The sequence below is a fragment of the Prionailurus viverrinus genome, chromosome D2 (assembly GCF_022837055.1).
Source record: "Prionailurus viverrinus isolate Anna chromosome D2, UM_Priviv_1.0, whole genome shotgun sequence".
In the NCBI taxonomy this organism is placed as follows: domain Eukaryota; kingdom Metazoa; phylum Chordata; class Mammalia; order Carnivora; family Felidae; genus Prionailurus; species Prionailurus viverrinus.
In genome coordinates this window covers 61,320,575-61,348,517 of record NC_062571.1, presented here as the reverse complement: position 1 = coordinate 61,348,517, position 27,943 = coordinate 61,320,575, and the positions used below count along the sequence as shown (strand labels likewise).

At 57.3% G+C, this 27,943-nt stretch overlaps 3 protein-coding genes across 7 annotated transcripts; 2 read left to right on the top strand and 1 right to left on the bottom strand.

Moving 5' to 3' along the window:
* The first annotated feature begins 635 nt into the window (after positions 1-635).
* On the top strand, positions 636-8,297 carry CUEDC2 (CUE domain containing 2). The gene is made up of 9 exons (XM_047824965.1): positions 636-690; positions 6,311-6,397; positions 6,753-6,896; positions 6,990-7,051; positions 7,136-7,266; positions 7,352-7,534; positions 7,674-7,735; positions 7,817-7,877; positions 7,963-8,297. The coding sequence occupies exons 2-9, from the start codon at positions 6,324-6,326 to the stop codon at positions 8,107-8,109; spliced, it is 864 nt and encodes a 287-aa protein (XP_047680921.1). The 5' UTR covers positions 636-690; positions 6,311-6,323; the 3' UTR covers positions 8,110-8,297.
* Positions 8,298-8,417: 120 nt separating this feature from the next.
* FBXL15 (F-box and leucine rich repeat protein 15) lies at positions 8,418-10,533 on the bottom strand. The gene is made up of 4 exons (XM_047824964.1): positions 10,410-10,533; positions 10,085-10,238; positions 9,260-9,765; positions 8,418-8,749 (listed from the first exon to the last, which is right to left on the bottom strand). Exons 1-4 carry the CDS (start codon positions 10,460-10,462, stop codon positions 8,560-8,562), a joined length of 903 nt encoding a protein of 300 aa, XP_047680920.1. The 5' UTR covers positions 10,463-10,533; the 3' UTR covers positions 8,418-8,559.
* Positions 10,532-27,935, top strand: PSD (pleckstrin and Sec7 domain containing). 5 transcript variants are annotated; one of them, XM_047824958.1, is made up of 17 exons: positions 10,532-11,528; positions 14,173-14,909; positions 15,192-15,294; positions 15,784-16,144; positions 16,873-17,313; positions 18,534-18,728; positions 18,893-18,973; positions 19,180-19,292; positions 19,858-19,916; positions 20,024-20,113; positions 23,817-23,860; positions 25,259-25,449; positions 25,534-25,604; positions 25,714-25,871; positions 26,044-26,188; positions 26,482-26,625; positions 27,115-27,935. In XM_047824958.1, the coding sequence occupies exons 2-17, from the start codon at positions 14,256-14,258 to the stop codon at positions 27,343-27,345; spliced, it is 3,081 nt and encodes a 1,026-aa protein (XP_047680914.1). In that variant the 5' UTR covers positions 10,532-11,528; positions 14,173-14,255; the 3' UTR covers positions 27,346-27,935. The 5 variants fall into 5 exon arrangements, with proteins under 5 accessions (XP_047680914.1, XP_047680913.1, XP_047680915.1 ...); XM_047824957.1 differs by having other exon boundaries at positions 12,869-14,909; XM_047824959.1 differs by lacking the exon at positions 10,532-11,528 and adding an exon at positions 12,808-12,927.
* Positions 27,936-27,943: the final 8 nt, after the last annotated feature.

Sequence of the window (27,943 nt, the reverse complement as noted above, 5' to 3'; positions counted from 1 at the left end):
TCCCTGCTGCCCCCATCCAAACCAGGCTTCATGGTCCCAAGACCCAGACCCTGCAACCCACCCTAATTTGGGGGAACACATCGCTGTTAAGGGAACGCAAAGGGGACAGATATGGTGGGGAAGTAATCACCTAAGAGTTGATTGCATGACGGGGCTTGAACCTAGACTGGACCTAAAGGGGGAGAGACACTGGGATTTGGGAAGAACACCAGGTCTGGGTGTAAAAGGGGCCACCAGATCCAGTCAGGGAGCCAGGCCTGTGGAAGAACGGTAGAGATAAGGGGAGAGAAAAAGCTATAGGATTTGAGGGGACAGAATTTGGGGAAAGGAAAGTGGACGAGAAGACAACTGGGTGGGGTCTAAAGGTTCTAGGTGTTTGGCGCTGACAAGGAACTGGGCGGGGATACCGTCAGCCACTGAGACTCCACCCACTGGCGGGACCTCCACGCCTAATTTCTCCCAACCCGCAACAAAAATGGCCGCCGCGGGAGCCTGTCCAAAACCCTAAAACAAATGAAAATGGGAGCAGAAGCCCCGCCCAGTTACGGGCAATTGCCCTTCTCAAAAATGGCTACCGCGGCGCTTCTGGAAGGGAACCGCTCTGGGCCCCGCCTTTGATCTCGTTGGTGGGGCTGGGGGATGAGAGCTGTACCGCGCGGGACAAGTCGCCGGCGGCGCCCGACGGAGCAGGTGATTTCCCCTCCGGCCCCCGGCCCAGGGCTAGGAGAGTCGCGGAGAACGCTGACCCAGGGTACCCGTCTTGTGTGTCCCCCCACGGTACTCCCTGGGGCCCGTCAGCCCCCCATCTCTGATTCTCGCCAAGGCCTGTATCAAGGCACATCCCAGCTTACTCAGGCCTCCCTAGTCTTGTGTCCCCAAGGCTACAACCTCATTCCGGTGCCCTCGGGCCCACTATTCCGTACCCTTAGGGGTATCCCGCTAGCTTGTTTAGGGAGCTCCTGCTTCAGGGGTGGGCCGTCATCGCGGTTCCACTTCCTGTGCACCCCACTATCCCGGTTTGTGCGCCCGTCTGACTTTGGATGCCCGAATCCCTTGTAGCCCTCAGTGTCCTTGGCGCCTCTAAGACTTGACTTGGGGGTCAGAGGACAATGATGTCCTCTGGAACCTGCATTATGGGACTAGGGCCTCAGGAGCTGGGCTTCATAGTGTCTGGGAAAGCAGGGAAGACCTCCATGCTAGACCCTCTGAGGGCCCACACTGGTTCCCAGGACTCCTCCCACATGGCCTTCTGCTCTCCCTCCACCTTGAGCACCTCCCCACCCCAAGGGAACAGCATAGTGCTCCTTCCCCCAGTCTCACTTGAAGTGGTCCAGAAGGTCTGTATGGAGCATCTGGAGAGTCCAGGCTTATGCCTGGTCCTGGGGCCACTCTCACGCCAGCCAGGGACAGTGAGGATGGGGCAGTCAGGGTTGGCTACAGAGAGGAAGTGAGTCCTGCAGAATGAGAGTAAGAGGAAAAGGCATTCTGAGTGGAGAGAACGGTGTGAGCAAAGATTCTGAGGGAGGCAAGAGGGCAAGCTAGGCAGGACAGGAGGATCAGAACATGGGCTGGGGCCACATCATTTACTTCATGAGAGGTGGTATAGCGTAGCGTTAACAGTGAGGGTTCCGGAGCCAGAGTCCTTGGGTGTAAATGTGCCATTAACTTACTGTGTGACCTTGGACAAGTTACTTAACCTCTCAGTGTCTCCATTTCCTTGCGGGTAAAATGGGATAGTATAATACTATTAGTATCTATATTTTAGGGTCATTGTGAAGATTAGGTAAGTTAACACATGTAAAGTGCATACAACAATCCTTGGCACAGTGTAAGCATTCAGGAATTGCTAACTATTACCATCATCAGAGGTATTTAAACAGGGCTCATGACAAGATGATGATCGCATTTCATGGATGCTAATAAACCAGTGAGCCCTGATTTAAAGACCCCAGGAAATAATGGAGTTCTGCGGACTATATCCAGAATTTGAAAAGTCCCATGAAAATCATGTTCTTACCTGGGAGAAGCCTGGCTGCTTAGGCTGCAGCTTTCCCAACTCAGAGACTGTGGAGGAGAAATACTAGGAGAAACTCCTGGGCAGGAAAACAATGCTAAGGAAGGCTAGGGGGATGGAGAAGGGTGAAAGAAAGAAGTGGCAAGCTTTGAAGGCTGGGTAAAGTTTGGGCAGCCCTGGAAGAGGAGAAGAGAGGTGTTGCCTTAGGAGATAAACCAGAGCAAAAGCTTAGGTGAGGAAGACTTTCTTTGGGACACAGTGAGGAGTTTCCCAGTAACAACTCCCTGGCCCTCAGACCTTGATTAGAAACCTGATGTCATCAGACAGATCCCTTCTTCCCTAGAAACTAGACTTTCTTGCAGCACCCTTTGTCCCAGCAGAGATTGCCAAACAACTGACAGCAGCCAGGATTTGATGTAACTCGGGGTGGATATAGGTCTCTGTAGGGGGCTGACCCCTTGGGGGAACTGCATAATGGGATCTGGTACGCCTGGTGTGAGCAGTTCTGCTCCTCCCCAGGGCCCATGGTAGGGTCTGGAGCAAGGGTCGACATTCCTCTTGGTAGGCTAGAGCTTGTCAGTTCTGCTATCCAAAGTGAGCCCCGTGCTGTCACTGCAACACTGTGTTACTACTCAGGGGACCCGGGAACTGTGATCACAGATCGAAGCTCTGTCTCAACCCACTTGGAAGTCTTGATATCCTCTCATTCCCTGGAATATACACTCAGCTAGGTGACCTGGATTTAAATCTTAAGTACCACAGTTCAGCCAAGTGATGTTGGGCCAATCATTAAACTCACTGAGCTTTAGTTCCTTTGTCTGTAAGGCGGGGAGTGACTGAGTGTCCTACTTCATGGGATACTCAATGTACACTGATTAATAAGCCAGGAGTGGAGTCCCTGCCCTCATGAAACGACTGGAAGAAACATTAAATATTGCCCAGAGGATGATTTAATTATACCTATGAAAAGTCCTGCTAAATAAGGAAAAGTGTAGTCTGCAGTGAGGGTGTATGATGGAGGGACCAAAGCAGTTCTACAGAGTCAGGGGCAGCATCCCTTGAGGCCGGAATTTTTAAACTGAGACCCAATAGGTGAGAAGGTGTTGGACAAGTGAAAGGGTAGAGGTGGAAGGTTGCCCAGGCAGAGGAAACAGTTTGTGGAAAGCCTCTTGCCGTGAAAGAGCTTGAATGTTGGCAAACTGAAAGAAAGCCAAGGTGGATGGGAGTGATCTGGGGAGGGTGTAGTGCATGATGAGGCTAGAAAGACTGTAGGCAGGGGTAAGGTCCTGAACTAAAGGCCACAAAAAAGAATCTGGGCTAATCAGAAGGGAGGTGGGGGGTGGAGCACCTGGGTGGCTCAGCTGGTTAGGGATCCATTGGTTAAACTTCAAGCCTAGCATTGGGCTCTGCACTGATGGGGTGGAGCCTGCTTGAGATCCTCTTTCTCTCCTCTCTCTGCCTCTCCCCTGCTTGTGCTGTCTCTCTCTCCCCAAAATAAATAGATAGATAGATAGATAGATAGATAGATAGACAGATAGATAGGAATTGGGAAGTCACTGAGAGATATTAAGCAGGAAAAACATGATTTTAAAAAAAAAAAAAACAGATCACACAATTGTGATCTTTGTAAAGAATAGGTTCTTGGAGGCGCCTGGGTGGCTCAGTCAGTTCAGCATCTGACTTTAGCTCAGGTCATGATCTCAGTTTGTGAATTCAAGCCCTGCTTTGGGTGAGCCCTGCTTCTCTCTTTCCCTCTCTCTGCCCCTCATGGGATTCTCTCTCTCTCTCTCTCTCTCTCTCTCTCTCTCTGTCCCTCACTCACTTACACACTTTCTCTCTCAAAAAAAAAAAAAGAGAGAGAGAGAGAGAGAATAAGTTCTTGGTGGGGGGGCTCTTGGGTGGCTTAGTCGGTTAAGCATTTGACTTTTGACTTTGGCTCAGGTCATGATTTCACGATTCATGAGACAGAGCCCTGTGTTGGGTGCTGTGCTAACAGCACAGAGCCTGCTTGGAATTCTCTCTCTCCCTCTCTTTCTGCCTCTTCCCCCCTTGCACATGTTCACTGTCTCTCTCTCTCTTTAAAATGAATAAACTTAAAAAAAAAAGAATAGGTTCTTGAGGAAAAGACAGTAGTGGGGGAAGGGTTAGGAAGCTCTGGCAGTGAAGACAAAAGGTGGAGCAGAAAGGGAGGAGGGATGGAGAGAAGCACATGTGTTAAGATGACAGTCAGGCCTTGGTGCCTGGATGTGGGAAGGCAAGGGGTAGGATGGTACCAAGGATAATTCCCAGACTTGTGGTGGCAGGAGTGGCTGGGTAGGTACATGGACATGCATTTACTGATGACAGTCTTGGAGGAGCAATGGACTTGGGAGGATGTCAGTTTGGAACAGGTGAAGTCACTCACACGGAAGTGTCAGAGAAGTAGATATGCAAATATGTAGCTCAGAGGGGGGACCTAGACTAAAGGATTGGCATTTGAGGATTGTGACATAGAGTGACATAGAGTTGGTTCATAAACATGTGGCCCAGACAAGGTCTTCCAGAAGGAGAGGGTGCAGAGTGAGGAGGGACGAGGAGCAGCTTTGAGCCTGAGCTTTCCTGCCAGTAGAAGAGAGGGGGACAGAGAAGGGAGCCTGGGACGAAATGGCCAGAGAGGTAGAAGAGAAGCAGGAGAGTGTGATGCCTCAGAAACTAACATTGACACTGCTTGAAAGGGCAAGTATTAGGTGAAACCATAAGAAATTGCCTTTCCTTCTTTCCTTCCTTCCCTTTCCTTCTTTCTGTTGACCAAAAACAAGCATACTGGCAAGCTTATAGGGTTCAACCTGAATAGACCCAAACTGAAAAAGTAACTCATGACCTTAGACTGAGAAATTTTTGTAGAGACGTTGTAGCAGAAGCCAGATGAACTGGGGAGAATGGATAGAAAGGACACTAAGAAGGGAATAGAATCGACAGGATTGGTGATCAGCCGAGTACAGCAGGTAGAGTTGAGAGAGGGTGAAAGCAAGGGTAATTTCCAAGTTTCAGGTTTGGCAGCTGAGTGAGTGAATGGTTGGGTCAGCCAATGAAGTAGGAGGGGGATGTACACTAATCGTGAAAATATTGTTGAGTGTGGGGTAGATGGAATGTGAGATATCTCTGAAACTTCAGAATGGGGTGATGAGCTGACAGTTGGACCTGTGGCGCTGGAGCCATTCATTACCATCTATGTGTTCCTGACTCCTACATATGGACTTTGGGGAGTCAAAATCATGTAGGTGGAAATGAACTCAGTCAGTCAGTGTTTATAGAGCATCTACTAAGTGCTAGGGTTACATCAGTGAATAAGACGAAGTCCCCCTGTACCTTGGAGCTTATTACATTATATCAGGGAGGTCAGACAACAGGCAAACATAAAACAACATTAAGCTGTAGTAAATGCCATATAGAAAATAAAGCAGGGTGAGGGATTAGGGAGTATGAGGAATACCTATTTTTGGTAGGTTAGTCAGGGAAGGTCTGTCTCAGAGGGCAACATTTGACCAGAGCTCCAGAGGAGGTGAGGGGGTGGGTATATGAAGGAGACAGGTAGGAAGAAACTGGACAAATTCGAGGACCAGCAAGGAGGCTGGTGGGGCAGGAGTGGAGTGAGTGGTGAGGTTGGAGAGGCAGGCAAAGGCCAGACCTTGTAGGGTTTTACAGGCTTTGGGAAGGAAAATGGAAAGGCCTTTGTAGATAGCCTTTTGTGCAGGAAGAGAGAATTCCTCAAAGACTTCCCCTTCTATCAGAGCCTTGTAGCCAGAAAAGCCCCTTTGTGCGGAGGGTGGGTGGGTCATTCTGGGTGGGGGAAGGCTGTGCTTGGTCCTGGGGCCTGCTCTTTGGGGGGCTGGACAATGGGCCCCTTGTGGCTAGACTTGAGGGCCAAGTGGCCCCCTCAATGATGGGATTCCTCAGCCAGGAGGCATGTGACCCCAAGACCTTGGCTTCTTGCCTGAGGGTCTGGGCCTGCTGCTGGGGAACGGGGTGGCGAGATGGGGAGAGGTCGGGGGAAGGGTGAGGGAAACCGCTTGGGAGGCCTTCTCCTACGGCAGTGCCCTGTCTTGTCTCAGGCTGAAGGAGGTAGAGAGATGGGCAGGGAGGGGGTTGTGGCTCTGCTTGAGAGAGCGGGGGAGGGCTGGCGAGCTGGGAGTTATGGACAACAGTAACAAATGGTTTCCACAGCAGGGCAGGAGGGAGGAGCTGGCCGCCCCTGGGCCTAGTGGGTAGGAGCAGGCAGAAGAGGGCCTGACAAACCTACATCTTCTGTCCCTTCAGAAGAGGAGAGAACATGGAGCTGGAGAGGATTGTCAGTACAGCCCTCCTTGCCTTTGTCCAGACGCACCTCCCCGAGGCTGATCTCAGGTAGAAGCAGCTTTCCTGGGAGGATCATGCTGGGGTCTGGGTTGGAGCTGCTGGGCAGTGCTCCGGGCCCCAGCCAATGGAAAGACTGGGATGGCAAGCACTCAGCTCTATTCCTGAGGTGGGGGAGGGCTGATTATGATTTGCTGGTGTGGCCTTACATCTTAACCTGTCCCTGGCACCTTGTTGGACAGGTGGAAAACCAAAGCTCTGTAGGAGGATGGGATACTTTCTGGCTTCAAGACTTGAAGTCTGGCTCATAGACCCAGGGAAGCCGAGGGCTTGAGTCTCAGGCTAGGTGGGGGTGCTGGAGGTATCCCGTGTCCTACCTAGGACTTGTCCTGTCCCCTTCCTGCAGCGGCTTGGATGAGGTCATCTTCTCGTATGTGCTTGGGGTCCTGGAGGACCTGGGCCCCTCAGGGCCATCAGAGGAGAACTTCGATATGGAGGCCTTCACTGAGATGATGGAGGCCTATGTGCCTGGCTTTGCCCACATTCCAAGGTGGGATCTGGCTGGGGTGAAGAAGGGGTGGAGGGCTGGCTAATTGTGGAGGGTAGGCAGGGGTGTCCTTTTACCACCCTCCTATCTTTTCAGGGGTACAATAGGGGACATGATGCAGAAGCTCTCAGGGCAGCTGAGCGGTGCCAGGAACAAAGGTGAGCTTGGGGATTGGGCACTTGGGAAATTCATAACCCCCATCCCCCAAAGCCCCGGCAAACCTGATGCTCTGCTTCTTTAAGAGAACCTGCAGCCACAGAGCTCTGAGGTCCAAGGTCAGATGCCCATCTCCCCAGAGCCCCTGCAGCGGCCTGAAAAGCTCAAAGAAGAAACTAGAGCTTCTCCTACTGCTGCTGGAGACACCCAGGAAGAGGTACTGGTAGGAGAGGGGACTGGTGAGGGAGTCAGGGGCCAGGAAAGAAGGAAGTACTGCCTGTGGTCAACATCTATGCCCACAGGCAGCCAGTGCCGAGGAGGAGCTGCTGCCAGGGGTGGATGTACTCCTGGAGGTGTTCCCTACGTGCTCGGTAGAGCAGGCCCAGTGGGTGCTGGCCAAAGCTCGGGGAGACTTGGAAGAAGCTGTGCAGATGCTGGTAGAGGGGAAGGAAGAGGGGCCTCCAGCCTGGGATGGCCCCAACCAGGTATCCTCTGCTAGACCCCCCCTTCGACCCAAGTAGCCTTAGCTACATTCCACCTTAGTGTTAAGCCCCCACCCCTAGCCTATCCCTGCCTGCTTCTGCTGGTGCCCTAGGGTTTAGATGAAGCTTCCCTTCTCTGCAGGACCTGCCCAGGCGCCTCAGAGGCCCCCAAAAGGATGAACTGAAGTCCTTCATCCTACAGAAGTGAGTCTGGGCTGGGCTGGGCTAGGCCCTTAGAGGGTCATCCCAGGGTGGCAGGAGCTTCACCCAGCCAGTTTTTGGCAGGTACATGATGGTGGATAGCGCAGAGGATCAGAAGATTCACCGGCCCATGGCTCCCAGGGAGGTAAGAGAGTTTATGGCTGCTGGAGGTGTGAAGTGGGTGGGACTCTCTCCTGGCTTCTGCTACTCACTGCCCAATTGCCTCCCAGGCCCCCAAGAAGCTGATCCGATACATCGACAACCAGATAGTAAGCACCAAAGGGGAGCGATTCAAAGATGTGCGGAACCCTGAGGCCGAGGAGATGAAGGCCACATACATCAACCTCAAGCCAGCCAGAAAGTACCGCTTCCACTGAGGCATTCGCCAGACTCTGCTGGAGCCTTCTCGGCTCAGATCCCAGAGGGATGCAGGAGCCCTACACCCCCACACAGGGCCCGCCCTAACTCCTGTCCCCCTTCTCTACCCTGCTCTCTACTTCCTTGCCCCACCATGTTGACCTCCTCTTGGAGCTGCCCACGGGCACAGTAAAGGTGGCCCCAGGAAGATGTGAGTGCATTCTGGTCATTTCTGCCTCAGCTGGGGTGCTGGGGTACTGTGTCTGTCTGACCTTCTCTCCCAACTTCACATCCCTTATCTCCAACACGGCAGCAGCGCCAGGCAAGAGGGGGTAAAAAGCTCTTTATTTGAAGCTCCAGGGTGGGGCAGGGTATCCGCCTCTAGCCAGAGGCCTCCACAGTCCAGTTTCCCTACAGTTCATAGTCAGGCCCCCGCCACACAGTCCAGCTGTGACCCATCGGCAGGCAGGTCAGACCTGCAGGTTGACAAAGGGTGCAAAACCAGCCATGTCCTGCAGGAGCACCAGGGCCTGATGCAGCGGCGGCTCCACGTCGATGTCCACGCCGCGCTTCCGCAGGCGGCTCAGGCTGGGCTCGGCCACATGGTGGCAGTGCCGCACCCGCAGCGAGCGCAACGCCGGGCAGTACTCGGCCAAGGTCCTGGGGGAGGAGCCGGGTGAGGCTAGGGGCCAGAAGCTGTTTCGCCCACGGTGGGGGAGCCAGCGAAGCCCCTGCCTCCTTCAAACTCAGAGCATACTTTTTCCCTCCATAAACCTGGATGGGGGGGGGGGGTTATGAGGAGGTCTGGATGGGGTCATACACCAATGTCTCCAGTGAACTCGGGACTTCCTCCTATCTCTTAAAGGGGGAACCTGCTCCTCAGCTCCGCCCAGGATTTCAAGGTTTTCCCCTTGTTGAAAAGAAGCCTGAGAGTCGACTGTCTGTGACATCCGCTCATGCGTAAATACTGGTTCCAAAAAGTTTTTTAAACTATGGGTTCTCTGGCCTCGGCAATCCTAGAGATCTTTCCTGGTCTGAATGGGGGTGTCGTGGTAGCAGAAAAACCCAGAAACCACAGTTCTGCCTTTTGACAGCTGCACCCCGTCCCTAAACCAGAGGCTTAAAAAGTGATTGCCCTCTTCCCATCCCACCAACCCAAGGCCCAGGCACCTGACGCCGTCGCTTCCGACGCGGAGGCAGCCGGTTAGATCTAGGTGCTCGAGTTCCGGGCAGTTCCGAGCCAACTCCTGGACGGCGGTATCCCCCACATTGGCGTTGACTGCCAGCGAGAGGCTGCGAAGGCCTGCGCCGCGCCTCTGCGCCAGGTATACGATGGCCTCATCCTTGAGCTGACGGCAGGCGGTGAGGTCCAGCTCCTCAAGGGCCGGACAGCGGTCGGCGAGGCCGCGCAGCGCCAGACCGTCTACCCAGTCACAGTGCGCAAGCGAAAGGCGCTGCAGGCGGGGGCAGCCCTCCGCCAGCGCCCCCAGCGCTCGGCGGCTCAGTTGTCCGCAGCCGGCTAGAGCCACGCTCCGCAGCTGCGGATTCCGCGTCAGCACCGGCACCAGATCCTCATCCGACAGCCATTCGTGACACGGTGCTAGGGCCAGCTCCTGCAGCCCCTCAGCGTCCCGCAGCAGCCAGGCCAATGCGGCCCGCGGGATCTGAGGACCCACCTGCGGGCAGGGAGGCACCTCGACTTTCAGCTGGTCCCGAGGGCGGGGCGGGCGCTGCCTCTCCGCCCCATTAGAGTTACTTCCCGGCAGCAACCTGCCTTCGGAGTTTGCCCCCTGACTCCCAGGAGAGACCCCACGTGCCCTCTGAGTTGATACCCGGTACTCGCCCTTTGAGAGTACTTCCCGAAGGGTGGGTCGTTTCTCGGGAGTTCCTGGACGCGCAGAGGGTGGGGAAGGGTAGACAGCTGGGCTGGGGGCTGGGTTGGAGGCGGGGAGGGGGCGGTACCCGGACGGGGGCGGGGCTCTGGCCCTGGCTCACCTGAGCGGCGTCGAAGCGGCGCAGGCCAGCCAGGTGCAGCTGCACTAGCGCCCGGAAGGCCCGGCTGACGCGCTGCAGCCGGAGCAGCTGGCGCAGCGGCACCCGGCTCAGGACGTGTGGGAGCAGCACGTCTTCCCAAGGCAGGTCCAGGAGCCTGCGGGTAAAGGGGCGTTGGCGGTGGCGTTCCCGGGCCGCTGTTACCTGCGAGTCCGCCTCTGTTATGCTTCTGCGCCCTGGCTCCTAAGAGCGACCCCCAAACCCGGCCCAGTCAGCTCCCTTCCCCCAGGTCCTTCTTCCCTCTCTCGGCCCCTCCGGTGCTCGGTACCTGACGGCTCCGGGCTCTTGCTCCCCTCCGGACGGCTCCATCGGTGGCTCCATCGGCGGCCTATTGCGCGTGCGCAGTAAGGTCCTCTCGCTTTGGCCTTGGAGCGGCCTCAGCGAACCCGCCTCTTCGGGCTGTAGAGACAGACCGATTCAATCGAGTGTGGTCTCACTGAGGATCCTATCTGAAAGCGTTCCGGATGGATATCAAAACTGAGGGCGGAGCCGACCGGTGGGGTAACATCAGACCTCGCCTTCTCGGCTACAGGGCTTGAGACCTGAAGCTGGAGAACGCGATGGTGCAGCAGAGACTGGCTCTTTTTTCGTCTTGGGCCAGTGGCCGCCGCTGAATGAAGTGGTGATGGGAGGAGCAGGCAAAGCCAAACGCAGAAGGGGCGGAGCCATGACTCCAAAGTTCTGGGCCTATTCTCTGCCCTCTGGTCGCGCTTAGCGACTTTGAAAAATGGGGAGAAACTATCCAGGCTTTTACTGTCTCGTGTGTAGTAGGTGCCCAGTAATTTGTTGAATGAATTGAATGGGCGAAGCTAGAATTTTTCTTCCTTCATCAAGCAAAATTGCCCAAACCCTCATTCCTGGTTAGTTGTCAAGTACAGGGGTGTCCAGCCCCTTCCACTCCCAGACGATTTGGAAAAGGTTTGCATCTTTAGGGGAGAGGCGTAGAGGGCGCTAAAAAGGACTATCTTCCCAGCTGGGTCCCTTTCTTTTCCCCAGGAGGTCTAGAGTCCTGAGAACAATGAGTGCTCAGCCCAGCCCACCAGGAGTACCGCTTCTGGGCTGACCTGGGGATTAAGCTGTGGGGTTTGGGGCTGGGCCCGCCCTGGGGCAGTGATGCCCCAGAACTCCAGGCTCAGACTCTGGGCCACCCTCTCACCGCGTCCACAGTTCCTGGTTCCAGGGTCCGCTCCGGGGAACCTCCAGAGTAGTGCTTTCCCCATCATCCATTGGTGGGGACAGTATGAAGAACGCTGAGGGCTACTGCTGTCGCCGAGAGCTGCACCCCAACAGGGCTGCGCTCTCCCTTCGTGCAACCGCTTCACCTGCCTCTGCATAACGAAAACTGCTTCCCATCCATTTTTTCATCAGGGTCGGGCACTTCTGCAAGGTGAGCAGGTCTGTGCTGTTACTCCATTTTAAAGATGGAACCGAGGCCCTTGGAGAGGACGCGCCTTGTCCAGGGTCAAGCGAGTCGCGATAGAGAATTCAGGCATCCTAGTTTTCCCAGAATCCCTTACACAGTCCTCCCCCCCCCCCCACCCCCCAACGCAGCAAGAAGGGAGAAGCCAGCAGCGGGGAGGGACCAAAGCGAGTTAGCTTGGGTAAGGGACTTGTTTCCTCTTCCTCAGCCTGCTTGGGGAGGGGGGTAGATGAGAGGACCGACCTATGCTAAGATAGAGCCTTGTAGGCGCGCACCACCTCGGGCCGCGCGCCTCCTCCTCCTCCTCCCAGCTTTGTTCGCGCCTCTGCGCCTGCGCAGTGCGACAAATCTGGCGCTGTCCCCTTCAGCACCACGCGGAGCCCGCGCCCCCCCCTCCCCGCGGTGAGCCCCGCGCGCCCCCGCCTCGCACGTCCTCGCGCCCCCTGACCGCCTGAACAGACCCCTTGTTCCTTCCGAGGTCACCACCTCCTGCCCTGGCGTTCCCAAGGAGAGCAGTTGCCATAGGAACTCTGGCGGAGCTTTCTTAAAATAGCTGGGCCCCTTTCTACCTTGGCCAAGGGCACAAGGGTTGCCCCACTTCCTCCACTCCAGGAATCATCCCGTCTAACCTTTTACCCCATATGGGCAGGACACCTAACTCAGGCAGCAAGGAAGTTCTTTTTAAAGTCTGACTAATATCCCGCCTGCTGCATCCTGAGCAAGTGGTCAAGGGTTGGGTCTCCTGGGTCCGAGACTCAGAACCCCTTAGGGTTTGAGGCAGTGTTTCCTAGATCTCTTTTCCATAAGTTGATGGTCTCCTGGATTTAGGGGGCGGGTCCGGTCTACACCCATACGGTGTGCTTGGCGCGGCCGCGTGCTCGTGGGGGCGGGAGCGCGTGTGGCATGTAACAGGTCATGTGGCAACCTCCTAGGGACACGCGTGGGGTCTGGAGCGGGACACGCGTGTGCAACTGGGTCCGGTGTGTGGCTCAGGGGGCGGTGGAGGAAAGGGACGGGGACAGGATTAGGGTGGGGCACGTGAAGGTCTGGCGAACTGAACCGGGGGTTCCATATATCCTCCCCCTCGTCAGGGGCGGGTCTCAGGTTGGCGGGAGAACCCAGTGGGGACCTAGCGTCGAGAAGGGGGGCCAGCCTCCGGGGCTCAGGGCCCCGGGAGAGGGCGGGGGGGTGGGGTGGGTGGGGGGATTATCTCTGCCTGAGCCGCGCGTAGGGGGGAGGGGGAGGGAGTGAGAGGCAGGCGGGCCTGGAGCAAGCGGGAGCAAGCGGGAGCCGCGCTGCCTTCACAGCTGAGCTGGGCCCAGCCTCTTCCCTGCCTTTCCTCGGCCCCAGCTCCAGGCGAGCAGCGGTGAGTACTGAGGCAGCTCCAGTCGGAGCTGCACTGGGGATGCCCTGGGCCCCCACTGAGCTTCAGAAACCTGCCTGGCAGGGTTGCTGCTCCTGACCTCTGCCCCTACCCTGCATTGCCACCAGAGGCCCCTTTACCCCCTTTAAAATCTATCATTCCCTTGAGAGGGAGGAGGGAGAGGGGTCTGGTGGTCTGGTGCAGCCTTCCCACCCAGAGACAGGTGACTGGTGGGGGTTGGGGGAGAGGGTGTGTGTACCTGCTGAAGTATGTGTGTGAGCATGCATCTGTATTTGTGTGTAACTGTGACCATAGGTTTCTGTGAGTGTCTGATATGCCTGTGTCTGTGTGCATTGGAGAATGAGGGCCTGGGTGTATATTTGGGTATCTCTTTGTGTGTTCTTGTTTGATGACAGTGTGTGTGTAAAATAAGCATGTGCCTTTACATTACACGCATATTTGTTATGACTGTGAGACTGTATGAGGGTGTGTCTTTGAGCAATGTGTGTGTGTGCCTGGGTCTGTGTGCACTGGAGAGTGTTGCCTTTGAATGTGTTTAACTGTGTATACTGATATTGTCTCCGTGTGTGTGTGTGTGTGTGTGTGTGTGTGTGTGTGTATGAGCATGTGTACCTGTATGGAGAAAAAGAATGTCTCTTTCCCATTTGGCATGTATATATTGGGAGTAGGGGCCTCAGTTCAGGCCTTTCTCCTCCCCTTCACCCTATGTCTTTCAACCCCTCATGGTCCCTATATAACACCACCCCCGCCATCTTCCTGCCTTTCCTTCTAGGAGGCCTGGGTTCTCTCTCACTGAGTAAGGGGCCTCCATAAGAGAGACTTTGGGGGACCCGTGGATTTATGATGATTATGAATGGCTGACATTCCTGGTCCAGAGTGTGGGGTACCAGCCTTCCCAAGCCCCCATCAGAAGTAGCTCCAAAATGCCACAGGGATTCTGAACTTACTCAACTTCTGAAATAGCTTCCTTTCTCCTCCCAGGGTGATGCTCAGGGCCCCCAGAAGAAGGAAAGGAGCCAGGGGCCTATTAGGGGTATAATTCTTTTCTCCTCAGGCCTCCATGGAAGTAGCCCAAATAGGAGGCCTGATCACCTCCAGGGGTGGGGTCAATGATGCTAGGCCCCCTGGCACTCAGATGGCCTATCCAGCTTTCCCCTCCCTATCTGTGCTCTCCTGCCCATCCACCTCCCCTGCAGCTCACCCCCTGCTTCCCTTCCTCTCTTGCAGGCCTGTCCGAAGAGCATGCTGCCCCCTCACTCCCCGCCTGGCCTTGCCATCCCTGCCCCCCCAGCCTGACCCCCGGCCCCAGCATGGCCCAAGGTGCCATGCGCTTCTGCTCCGAGGGCGACTGTGCCATCTCCCCACCACGATGCCCGCGCCGCTGGCTCCCCGAAGGCCCAGTGCCACAAAGCCCCCCAGCCAGCATGTATGGCAGTACAGGCTCCCTGCTACGGCGGGTGGCAGGGCCAGGTCCCCGAGGCCGGGAACTGGGACGTGTGACAGCACCCTGTACACCCCTGCGTGGTCCCCCCTCACCCCGTGTTCCTCCTTCACCCTGGTCACCCTCTTCACCCACTGGGCAGCCCCCACCAGGGGCCCGGAGCTCTGTGGTCATATTCCGCTTTGTGGAGAAGGCCAGTGTGAGGCCATTAAATGGGCTACCTGCTCCCGGAGGCTTGAGTCGGAGCTGGGACCTGGGTGGGGTCTCTCCTCCCAGGCCCACTCCAGCCCTTGGGCCTGGCTCCAACCGGAAGTTGCGGCTAGAGGCATCCACATCAGACCCACTCCCAGCCAGAGGAGGCTCAGCTCTGCCTGGTAGCCAGGGCCTTATACATGGGCCACCAGCCCAACCTCAGGTTGGGGCAGATGGCCTTTACTCCTCTCTCCCCAATGGGCTGGGGGGACCTTCTGAGCACCTGGCCAAGCTATTCCCAGGACCTGCTGACACTGGACTCCTGAACCAGGTATGCGACCTCCCTTGGGCTCCCTGGAACTCTAGAGTCCCAGAAAAGGGGCAAGGCTTGGCCCTTTGGCAGTCCTGGGCCTGTCAGCTCTTCACTCTAAATTCTTTGATCTGTCCTAAATCTGTCTCTTTCTTGCCCTCTGTGTTTGCCCCTGTGTCTTGGCACCTCTATTATCTGTCCTTGTGTGTTTTTCTTTCTGTCTTTCTGTCCCATGTTCTTGTGTCTTTGTATGTGTGGCTTTATCTCTGGATGCCTGTGTCTATTTCTCCCTTCTTGGCTTAGGGGGACACCTGGTCCTCCCCCCGGGAAGTTTCCTCTCATGCCCAGAAAATTGCTCGAGCCAAATGGGAATTCTTCTATGGCTCCCTGGACCCCCCAAGCTCAGGTAAGGTCCTGGACTGAGACAAGGGGAATAGGGGAGGGTCTTCTCCCCAGCAGCTGAGGCATGGTAGGGGGCCTTCCTTTAAACCTCCCTCAGTCCTTCCTCGGGTCATGAGTTGGCTAATGCCTCTCCAGGCCTCAAACTTTCCATCTGTCTTATGATGGAGGGTTGGGGCGTCATAGCTGGGTTGGGCACCTAGAGGAAGCTAGATAGAAAGGAGGGCATGACAGGATATCAAGGGTCATTCTGCGGAGCAGAAAAGAAGCTGGTCTCCCGCAGGCCCCTCAAAGTTATTTGACAAGAACTTGATTTGAAACGAGCTCCACTGGCACAAGGAACAAGCTGGGTTCATAGCAGGAGGAATGGTGGCTAGACAGTGAAGGAACTTCCTGCCAATATGAGGCAGCGGGGAAGAGCTCCTTCCTAGAACAGAATCAGGACAGGGAGCTGACCAGGATAATCTGCTGACCAGGATGCCTATGCATACTGCAGGTGCTAAGCCCCTGGAGCAGGCCCCCCCATCTCCACCTGGGGTGGGCTCAGGGCAGGGCTCTGGGGTGGCTGTGGGGCGAGCAGCCAAGTACTCCGAGACGGACCTGGACACGGTGCCCCTGAGGTGCTACCGCGAGACCGACATCGATGAGGTGCTGGCTGAGCGGGAAGAGGCTGACTCGGCCATCGAGAGTCAGCCCAGCTCTGAGGGCCCACCTGGCACTGCCCGCCCACCTGCTCCACGTGCCAGCCCATGCCTTGGCCCTTGTCCTAGCCTGGGCAGTGGCGATGAGGACGAGGATGAGGCAGGTGGGGAAGAGGATGTGGACGACGAGGTGTTTGAGGCCTCAGAGGGGGCCCGGTGAGTGCGGGAGTGGGAGAGGACAGTGGCTGGCCCCTTTGAGCTGGCCCAGAGGCAGAGCTGGGGGAAGAGGGGCTGGACTAGAGATGAGGGCTGGACCGGGAGGGTCAGGACCAAGCTAGTGGTGCCGACGGGGCGATGCACCTGGAGACCGGACAGAGGCCCGAGGCCTGGCAGAATGCTGGGGACGTGGAGGGTGTTGGCAAGAGCCCATAGGGCAGGGAGTAGCCAGGACAGGGGAGGAAAGGGGTTCTTGTAAAGAACAGGAGGCAGAGTGAGAGGCCAGGGTTCAGAGTCAAGCCTGGGGGCACAGGAGCATCAATCTGGATCCTGGCTTCTGGCAGGAGAGTGGGGAGCGTGGGGGCTTTCTTCTCCGTCTCACACCCCACCGCAGCCTTGGAGCCTCATCTTCTCCTAAGATGTTGCCGGAAATAGAAACGGGATGGCAGGAGGGGAGAGGATCAGGGAGGAGGAGAAAGGGAGATTAGCAGGGAGGAAGAGAGGAGAGGGATTGGGTACTGGGGACGGGTAAGGCTGGGGTTCCTCAGGGGCACTGAATAGCTTGGTGAACCTGTGGTGGGGACTCCCTACCCAGATTCCTTAGAGGGCTGGGGACCTGTGAGAAGGAGAGGATAATCCCCTCCACAGAGTGGTATGAGAATTCAATGAAATGCTACCTAAGAACTGTCTTCTGGGCCCCTGATCAGAGACTCTCCCTGCCCCTGCAGGCCAGGCACCCGGATGCCTCACCCTGGGCCTCTCAAGTCGCCCCTGCCCTTTCTGCCTGGGACCAGCCCCTCGGCTGATGGGCCTGACTCTTTCAGTTGTGTGTTTGAAGCCATCTTGGAGTCACACCGGGCCAAGGGCACCTCCTACACCAGCCTCGCCTCCCTGGAGGCCCTGGCCTCACCTGGCCCAACCCAGAGCCCCTTCTTCACCTTTGAGCTGCCTCCCCAACCCCCTGCTCCCCGGCCTGACCCACCTGCTCCCGCCCCACTTGCACCTCTTGAGCCAGATTCTGGTACCAGCTCTGCTGCTGATGGGCCTTGGACACAGAGAGGGGAGGAAGAAGAGCCAGAGGCTGGAGCCAAGCAGGCCCCAGGGAAGGAGCCCCCTAGTCCCTGCCACTCGGAGGACAGCTTTGGGCTGGGGGCGGCACCTCTGGGCAGGTGAGTGATTCCTTTGATTCCTCAGACTTGAGGCCCCCCCAGGGCCCCAGGAATAGTTGCTTCAAGGGAAAGATCCTGAGTGGGAAGATGTAGTTTATATTCCTGACCCCTGACAGAGTGGTTAAGGAATGCCGATGTTTGTTTTTCCATTTGGAGGACTACTTCCTTTGGCTATGAGGGGGAGCCCCTCACAGCCCACCCCTAGGACCCCCTTGATCCTAGACCCAGTGACTTGACAAACAATGATTCAGGATTGAATGGGTCCCAAGAGAACACTCTCCTTTCCAGAAAGGCCCTTCCTACCACAGGCAGAGCCTTTAACCTACTTAGAATTCTTGTGACCTTACCCCTACCCAGCCTGGAGGCTTCTCCCAAAGATGCAGCCACCAGCCTCTCTCATTGCCTCCCTCCCATGTTGCCTCCCCCCTTCAGTAAGGAGCTTCTCACCCTTCTCCAGGAAGTCCTGTCACCAGTCTAACCTTTCTGCTCTCCCTCTGCCAGCTACCCTCTCAGTCATGGAAGCCATGGCAACAGGAGGGGGTGGCCAGGGAGACAGGGTTGCCTAGCAACCAGGAGTTTCCGGCCTCTGTCTCTGGGGTGACAGGTGGCTTTGCTAGTAGAGCAGCTGGGATGGCGGGAAGGGAAGGGGAGGAGGAGACAGGGGATGAATGGAGTGCACTCTGACCCCCAATCCCCTCTGCTTGTTTGTGGGTGGAAAAAAAAGACCAAGGAGGAAGAGCCTCCTTTCCTTAAAAGGCCAGAAGAAGAAAGACATAGGAGTGGGAAGGTGTCCCTGCTGCCCTCAAATCATGGTTTGACCCTCCACTGTTCCTCTCTGGCAGCCTATCTATCCCACTTTTGCCCATATTCTCAGAGATAGAGGACTATGTTCTGACTAGGGCCAGTGTGACAATGGGGAAACTATGCCTATGCCTAAGACCAAACCTAAGACCTAAGGGCTTTGGGGAAGCAGCAGAAATCCCCACAGCAGAAATATGGATGCTTGTTTGAATTTGATGCAGGCCTTCTACAGAGAGATGGTAAGGATGGAATCGGCTGATGGAGGGAACCCATACAGTGTCCTTCTCTGGAGAAAAGAAAAATGCCTTCTCTGTGTCCCAATCTCCCCCACTCTGTCTTCTGGGTTTGGAGGCAGAGGAAGGATCTGGATGGTCCCAGAGGGACTGCCCCACCTCTGAGCTGGTGTTTTACCCTGGCAGTGAACCACCGTTGAGCCAGCTGGTGTCTGACTCGGACTCAGAGCTGGACAGCACAGAGCGGCTGGCCCTGGGAAGCACAGACACCTTGTCCAATGGGCAGAAAGCCGACCTGGAGGCTGCACAGCGCCTAGCTAAGAGGCTATACCGACTAGACGGCTTCAGGAAGGCTGATGTGGCCCGGCACCTGGGCAAGAAGTAAAGCCATTGGCCGGGATTGATAATATGGGGAGAGGGGATGCATCCTGTGGGCAGCACCTCCACACTCCCTCTATCTAATGCCCCCAGGTCTCTAGGTAACCCCATCTGGCCCCTTGACCCTTTCCCTTGAGACTCCACCTGACTATCTGCCCTGCCCACAGCAATGACTTCAGCAAACTTGTGGCTGGCGAGTACCTCAAGTTCTTTGTCTTCACGGGCATGACTCTGGACCAAGCTCTCAGGTGGGTGTTAAGCCCTTTGAAGGCAGGCCCCACGCTCCAGCCCTGCTTTGCAGAGCCTCAGTTGTGCCTTCTCTGAGCACCTGTGCCTTCCCTAGGCTGCCCTGATGTCATCCTTCCCAGGCTATCAGGGCATGGCTAAAAGCTGGGGCTGCCTGGTTAGGGGACCTTGGGTAGAGGTGACATGCTCCCTCTTTCCCCCTTCCCAGGGTGTTTCTGAAGGAGCTGGCCTTAATGGGTGAGACCCAGGAACGGGAGCGTGTGCTGGCCCACTTCTCCCAGAGATACTTCCAGTGCAATCCAGGAGCCCTGTCCTCAGAGGGTGAGGAAGCCAGGGGGCAGGGCTTTCCCAGCTGGTCACTGAAGCAGATGGGCACAGTGTGTGCACATAGGAGCATGAGTGTGTATGTAGAAGTGAATGCATGCCCAGGCTTGCAGGCATATGAGCATGCGCATGTGCAGTGCTGACATGGCTACGTGGTTGTGGAACTGAGCATGCGGGCAAGCATTGCTAGGGTCTAGTGTGTGTTGCGAAGAACCAGGTGGCAGGTGTATTTGCATGCCATTGTTCACATACACGTGCAAGACAGCATTTGGATTGAGTGTGGATTCTGTTTGGCTGCAATGATCTGCAAACTGTGAGGGGCCCACTGGCTTTTGTGCATACTCACAGAAGCATGTAGGTGTTGGGGAAGATGTCCCTTTCAGGCATCTGCTGAAGAGTGAGATCTTTTGGCTGAAGGAGGTAGGGTTCACTATGGGGTTCAGGACTTATAAAAGTATGATTGTGGGCCAGAGTGGGCTGGGGGTGAACTGGAAGGCTGGGGAAGACAGCTGTGGGAAGAGTCCCTGGGAGGTAGCTGAAGCCGAATGTCAACTTTCCCTAGACGGTGCGCACACGCTGACCTGCGCCCTCATGCTACTCAACACTGATCTCCACGGCCATGTGAGTGAGAGGCTGGCAGGAGGGAACCCCCCAAAAACAGACTGCCTTGAGACTTAAAGGCCTGGGAGCCCAAGGCCCCCCTCACAGGCCTCTGTGCCCTTCCTTAGAACATTGGGAAGCGCATGACCTGTGGAGACTTCATCGGGAACCTGGAGGGCCTCAATGAAGGCGGAGACTTCCCCAGGGAGCTGCTCAAGGTGGGGGCCGGGGGTGGGGGGCGGGCTGGGGGGGGGGGTGGGGCAGGGTAGAGGTTGCTGGAGGGGAGAGATTGGGACCAATCGGGCAGAGTGGAGGTTGGAGGCTCCTGCTGCTGGAGCCTGGGCTCCCGTGACTCAGCTTGGGGACCGCCCCCTCCCCCAACCCCAACACGCAGGCTACCCGGGAACATGCGCACTCGCGTGCAGTCTTGGCCGCTCAGTGGGGGAGGGGAGACGGCTCTCGAAATCCTGTTTTCAGGCAGCCTTGGACCTTGCATTTGCCTACTTCGGTGCCCCTCCTCCAGTGTTCACTGAGGATAGGAGGGGTTCCAGCACAGGGCAGGCATACTGCTTCCCTCCTTCTCCTCCACCCCCTGCCCCAGGGTGTATGACCACAAAGCCCTTCTGGTATCGTTGCACAGGAGGGACCCGGAGGTAGAGGGGCCCAAAAGGGACAAAGGCTTTTCCAAGGTCTGGAATCCAGTTACCTCCAACTTGGGACTAGATTCTGCTCTCCCGACTCCCTTGTTGCCAGGCCCTGCGACCAGGCGCCCGCACTTGAGGGGTTAGCTACACAGGGGCTAATATGCATGGGAGGAGGAGAGGGCACCCAGGTCTCATGGATTCACTCATTTCCTTGATCCAATGGTTTTGTCCAGGGATGCCTGGATCTATTTGAAACGCCTATGCTTGGCAAGGGGCTCTGGGCCACCACATACATGTGACTGCACAAGAGTGTCCTTGGGCGCGTCTGTGAGCTTGGGGTGTGTCCGGCTTCTGAGTTTGGAAATTTATTTGTGTTTGGGGGTGTCCATTGTGAGTTCGGGGTGTCAGAGAGTTGGGGTGTATGTTTGAATTGGGATATATGCGCTTTAGGGTGTTGGTAAATCCGGGGATTTGGCTGGGGTTTGTTTGTGCTTACGATTTAGAGAGTGTGTCTGAGCTGGGGTGTAGATTGGGTGTTTCTGTGTATTAGAGTGTACATCTACAAATTGGCTGATTTGTGACATGTATCCATGATCAGGGGTTGTTTATGAGTTAAAGACTAAATTTTGAGGTGTGTATCTGAATTTGTAGTGTCTGTGAGTTGGGATGAGTGTGAATTGGTGCATCTGGTTAGTTGGGGTGTATATCTGTAAACTGGGGTGTGTGTACGTAAGTGGGGGTATAGCCTTGAGCATCTGAGCTGTCTTCGGTTGGGCGAGTTGGATGAGGCTGGTGCGATTCCATGGCTGCCTCCATCCTGCGCGGCCCCTACTGCGTGGCCTCTCCTGGCTAGGCGGGGGGGGGGGGGGGGGGGGGGGGGGGGCAAGAGGACGCGTTCCTACCTCTCCCTCCCCTGGCTCCCCAACCCTGACCAGCCAGGAGGGAGCTGCAGACCCCACAGGGTCAGCCCGCCTTTGCAGCAGCAGGCCTAGGGACTCCCGGTGCCATCCGCAGCATCCCCAGAGCCGCCCACCCTCTGGCACTTGCCCGGGCTGGCCCCCGAGGCCCCGCCCCCGTGGCTGCGCGTTGAGCCGCGGGGCCCCTGCGCTGTGGGACGCCTCCATTTTGCGCCGTCCCCGCCCCCAGCCCTCGCCCTCCCTCCCCGTCGGCGGCCCCCTCCCTCTCGCGCCGAGCCGCAGAGCCGACAACGCCGCCGCCGCCGCGCGCTCCGTGCGTCGGTGGGAGCCGGGCCGGGCTCGGGCCGGGCCGGGCCGGGCCGGGCCGCTCGCGCCGGCTGTCGGGGGAGCCGTCCGCGGGCCGTCTGGGCCGTCCAGGCCGAGGGCGGACGGGGGCATGGCCGGGGGCCGCAGCGCGCCGGCCGGGCCAGCATGATCGGTGTCAACAGCATCCACAGCAGCGCGGGGCGGCTGCGCTCGCGCTCGCTGTGCTCCGTGCGCTACGGGCGCACCCACCGTGGCGCGGAGACCCTGTGCTACGGCTGGCCGCAGCGCTCTCGCAGTCTCAAGCCCGTGCTCTACACCGACCTGGTGGTCAGCCGTCTGCAGAGCCGCAAGAAGAAGAAGGCGGTGAGGGCGTTGGGGCCTTGGCCCACGCCAGGCTGGGGGGCGGCCGAGGGGGTTGTGGAGGGCGGCGTGGCTGAGGGGGCGGCTTGAGGGAGGCACCGAAGGTGGCGCGATCTGGGGGAGGGGGCATCGGTCAGACCAAGGGGGGAGGTCAGCAGGGACAGAACCCATGGGTAGCCAGGAGTGGGCATGGACTGGAGGGGGAAGGGCACACACCGTCGGATCAGTGTGGATATCTCAAACCAAAGGGTCTTTGGGTCTTCTACCTGGGAGCATGACATGGGGCTCACCGATGGGGTTTAGGACTTTGGAAGGAAGACATGGTTGTGGGCCAGAGGTGGTCCTTCGAGGGGCCAGGGGATGAACTGGAAGGCTGGAGACAGGTTGGGTCTGGTTGGACACTTCAATCTCCTGGTCAGAGTTGGAGAGAGGATTAGGGTCGGGGTTATGCCGGGCTTGGGCTGGGGATGTGCTGTGAGGGCTGTGTGTGCACAAGGCTGGGTTGTGCTATGTAGGGGGTGGAGGTTGTGGAATGTACCCATCCCTGGACAGGGTGTGCACATGTGGGATGCCTGGCTAGCCGTGTGGCTGAGTGTGACAGTAAGCAATAAGATAGTCAGAGACTGTGGTATGTTGGTGGTGGAGTGGGGGGCTGTGTCCCATCACGGAGAAGGCACCGACGTCACCACTGCACCCAGCTCACGCAGGCAGCATCACACGCCACACGCATAGCCCAACACGCACATGTTGGGGACACACCCACTCACAGACAGGCTGGTGGAATCGCCCCCACAGTGGGAGGTGCTGCTGCAGACCCATGCTGCAGGCCACCCCCGAGAAGAGGGGTCCCCTATACAACTCCTGGAGTCTATTCTCTACTCAGACCATCCCAAGGCCCCCACAGGTCCCCCATGCCAGCTCTACAGAGGGGAAGTGACTGGTCCAGGAGCTCACAAAGAGCTTGGGGTATTCAGGGTTTGGAAGCTGAAACATCTGCCTCTTAGACTAGTGTTCACTCTCCAGTAACATGAAGGATGTGGGTGGGCAGGGGCCTGGCCCACCCTGGCATTCAACTTGGTGGGGCTCTCTGGGTTGGGGGAGGTGCTCAGCTTGCCCTGGGGTTAGGAGTCATGAGAGTGTGTTCTCTACTAGCCAGGGAGGGAGGTGACAGGGTGAATCCCTGTTGCTGGGCCTCAGTTTCCCCATATGTTCTGTGTGGGTTTATCCTATGGAAATAGGCCAAAGCACATGGTCCGGGAAAGGAGAGCTTCTTGGGAATGCTCTTTTCTATTCCTTCCAGGGCTGTGCTTCTCCCACCCAGGATCTGGGCAGGATGATCCCTAACAATAACAACAGCAAAGATAATAATAGCAGCTGCCATTTATTGTGCATCAGCCATATGCCTGGATGCCCTGTGCTAATTGCCTGCCCTGTGTTACACACCTGTTAGTACGTTTGTTCTCCCCATGGATACTTGCCCAAACTCATGCAGCAAAAGTGACACAGTACCGTCTCCTAATACTCTGTTCCAGAGCCCGTGTTCTTGGTCCTTACACCCTGCTCCCCCATCCCCACCCCCCATGGTCTCCTCCCCTCGAGTTTGGAGGGAGGGCTCTGAGTTCTGGCATTGGGGTACATAGTTTGCCTCCCTCAGGAGTGACCCATACCTGCCTGATTTGTTCCTCCCTTCCTAGGCCTTGTACAGCTCCATCAAGAATGAAAAGCTGCAGTGGGCCATGTGAGTCCTGGAGCTGTGTGGTGAGGGAGATGGGGTGCGGGGAAGGGGCTGCCTGGAGAGGCTGAGAGCACTGGGGTGGGCCCTGTGAGTCCAGGTTGGATTGTGGGGCAGGGAAGGCGGGTGAGGCTATGAGAGGCACTGAGGCTGCTTCATTTCCTTCTTTGGAGATGGCTGCCTGGACTTGGGGTTCTGTGTCTTTTCTCTAGCTGGGTTGTTATGACAAGCTAGGTTGGGATGGATGGCCACTGTCAGCTGGCCTGGGAGGGGGGATGCTGAAACAGAAAGGGGAGGTCCCTTGCCAACCCAAGCGGGAAGACAGAAGTCTCTGGAGATAGAGCCCCGACCAATAGCGTGAGAGCCTCCTCTCAGGTCCTAGGGAGTCCAGAGCATCACAGAACAAGGGACCACATTGTCTACTCTTGGCCATGGAAACAGACTCAGAGTAAGTCTTAGAGGAGTCCAGTCTAAGGGAGGAGGTCCAGTTTAATGTTGGGCCCCCCAGTCTGAGGGTAGAGCCTCATCTAAACAGTCAGTAGGTCACTCATACTTGCTGGTGTCTGCTGAGAGTTCAGTCACAGATCAGGTCGGTTGGGAGCTCCCAGTCTGCAGGAAAAGACCTCAGAGGAGGCAGAGCTCAGCACTGGGATGCAGATTGGAACTCGGGGCAAGCCTTGAAGGAAGGGAAGCATTTGGAGAGAGAGAAGTTGGTATTTGGGAGGCAAATATGTGGTGGCTGAAATGAGCGTGGGTTGGGGATACCAAGAGGAGGCAGGCCTAGCTGGCTGGAGAGTGGAAGGAGAAAGAGGCAGTATGGGCAGGGATGTAGCATAGGCCTCATGCAGGAGGAAATAGGGAGCTACTGCAGGTTTTTGATCGATGGGAGTGACAGGATAGAACCGGATTCTTTAGATGGTATCTAACAGAGCCTGTGGACCAGGAGGTACTAGGTGACCACTAGGAAGCCACTTCTGCCACCACGTAGCCAACAAACTATGAGCAAAGCATGCTGCTGGGTATAGCTGGGACAGCCGAGTCAGACGTGTCTGCCCTAGTGGAGAAGGGTGTGAGGGCTGGTGTGCAAGTGCAGAAACAGAGGATGGGGAGGAAGGGACAGACATGGCCCTACCCTTGGGAGCTCTAACATGAGCAAGGAGATACGCTGCCCGGAGAAGCCCTCATCTGAGCAGGGGGACACAGCTACCCCTGGGGAGATCTGGTGTGAGGCGGGAAACAAGGCTCCAGGAGCCTCAGGTGGAGGGGAGCCACACCCTGTGAGAGGGGCAGTTCCCCTATTCCCTCCACAGACAAGACGGTGCTTTCCTGGGTGGGCAGAGGCCAGGACTTAAGCGGGGGTTGTGGCTGCAAGGCCAGCCCCCTCTGAGGTGATCACACCTGCAGAGACGAGGAGGAGCTGAGACGCTCTCTGTCTGAGTTGGCCGACCCCAACCCCAAGGTCATCAAGCGGGTCAGCGGGGGCAGTGGCAGCGGCTCCAGCCCTTTCCTGGACCTGACTCCTGAACCCGGGGCTGCAGTCTACAAGCACGGGGCCCTGGTGCGAAAGGTGCACGCAGACCCTGACTGCAGGAAGAGTACGTGGCTGGGTGGGGAGGGTCTGGGGGATGGAGGGGAGGGGGCCTGTCTCAGGCCCCCTGACCTGTCTTCCTTCCCCCCAGCACCTCGGGGCAAGCGGGGCTGGAAGAGCTTCCACGGGATCCTCAAGGGCATGATCCTCTACCTGCAGAAGGTGCGGGGCCAGCCCGAGGGGTTGGGGCTGAGCTGGCTCAGGGGAATGTGGGTGGGCTGGGCCAGGCTGGGGTGGGACCATGGCCAGGACAAGATGGGCACCCCTGCAGGAGGAGTACCAGCCTGGGAAGGCCCTATCAGAGGCAGAGCTAAAGAATGCCATCAGCATCCACCACGCACTGGCCACACGTGCCAGCGACTACAGCAAGAGGCCCCACGTCTTCTACCTGCGCACAGCTGATTGGCGGGTCTTCCTCTTTCAGGCCCCGTGAGTGCCCTCTTCCTGCCCATCCTGGACCCCTTTGCCCCACTCCTACCTTGCTCCCCTCCCTTGTCCCTGGATTACCTCCTTGCTTCCCAGGCCGCACCCTGAGCCAGGACAGGCATCCCTGGACAGGAAACCTGGGGCTAGGTCCTAAGTGGTGGTGTTGTCTCCCCAGGAGCCTGGAGCAGATGCAGTCCTGGATCACTCGCATCAATGTGGTGGCTGCCATGTTCTCTGCACCCCCCTTCCCAGCTGCTGTTAGCTCCCAGAGGAAGTTCAGCCGCCCTCTGCTGCCCAGCGCTGCCACCCGCCTCTCCCAGGTACCCCCAGCTCTGTCCACCTGGTGCCAGTGGGATGGAGTGTGGCAGGCCCAGGCCGACTGCACTCAGGGCTGCCCTGTGTGATCATGTAGATGTCACTGCACCAGGACACTGGCCATGGGGGGGGGGGGGTGAGTGAAGGCTGAAATCCAGTCTCCACTGTACTTGCCAAGGTGTTAACTTAGATATGGTGCTTTGCTCATCCAAAGGCAGGGGCACCTTTCTAAAAAAGCTTGCACAAAGGCACTATATGTGCTCGAGTGACCCTGACCAACACTCCCCCTGGCCTCTAGGAGGAGCAGGTGCGGACCCATGAGACCAAGCTGAAGGCCATGGCAAGTGAGTTGCGAGAGCACCGGGCTGCGCAACTGGGCAGGAAGGCCCGAGGCAAGGAGGCTGAGGAGCAGCGGCAGAAGGAGGCCTACCTGGAGTTTGAGGTGAACCTCCCTGCCCTGGCACCTCTTTGGCTCCTTTCTTCGTCAGTGGGGTCTCACTGTTGCCACATACAGGCTCAGGCTAGTGGTTAAGGGCACGGACTCTAGTAGGAGAGTGGGACCAGCTGGGTGACGTTTGGCAGGTTGCCTAACCCCTCTGAGCCCGCTTCCACGTCTGTGGGCCAGGGATGACGTTCTTTACCCGCTAGGGTAATGAAGGGAGATGAGGTCTGTCAAGGGCTCAGTTTTTCCCAACTCTGGTTCGGGCCTAACAAGTATTAGATGTCATAATATGCAGTCTCGAGAGAGCCCAGAGAGGGTAGCTAGCTTACGAGGGGATCGTGTCATAGTCCCTGGGGGCTCTGGGGGCCTCAGAGTTGGGCAAGAACCTGTTGTCTCCTAGCCTTTTTTGGCATCCCTCCTTGGTCCAGATTGGGGTGAGATGGGCAGAGGGTGGAGAGCAGGCTCACAGCCCCTGCCCCTCTGCCTCAGAAATCCCGCTATGGCACATACGCAGCGCTGCTTCGGGTCAAGCTGAAGGCGGGCAGTGAAGAGCTGGATGCAGTAGAGGCAGCACTGGCCCAGGCCGGGAGCACAGAGGATGGACTCCCTCCACCTCACTCCAGTCCCTCCTTGCAGCCCAACCCTGCCAGCCAGCCCCGGGCTCAGTGTCATGGCTCAGAGCCTCGTGGAGGGGCGATCAGTGGGCGGTGGAAGCTCTGAGTTGAGGGTAGGAGCGTGGGGGTTTGGCGCCCACTGGGCACCTGCATGACATAGCCTTGCCTGAGCCCGGGCCGGCCTCGGGCCGCCCACGAGGGGCCCCCGGCCCAGGGCCCGACCGCGCCGGACGCGGTGTCCGGGGCAGCGCAGGGCTAGGGCGTGGGCCTCGGGAGCCTAGGCCAGGGGCCCCTCTGAGACCCCCATTTTGTGATAATGTTTTGCACTTTTTCGTACGGGGGCTGGGGTGGGAGGGGCCAGGGCCCCTTGGACTTTTGATGTTTTTTTTTTGGTTTTTTTTTTTGGGTGGGGGGAGGCCTGACGTTTCTGCTTTCTGCTGAGACCACCCACACCCAACACCAGCAATCCCCCCTCCATCCTGGGGCCTGGCTCAGATAGAGGCCAGGAGTTGGGGCTGAGCTGGTTTTCCCTCCTTCCTCCCTGAGGCTCACCCTCTCTCGTTCCAGAGGTGGAGGAAGGGTATCCATGCCTAGGCCCCCATACGGTCTGGGGGCAGCATGGCCTTGCTTTCCCTCCTTCAGTGGGCCCTGCCCTTTGTACAGCCTCCAATCCCATTAAAACTGCTCTGGACTTGCTGGCTGGG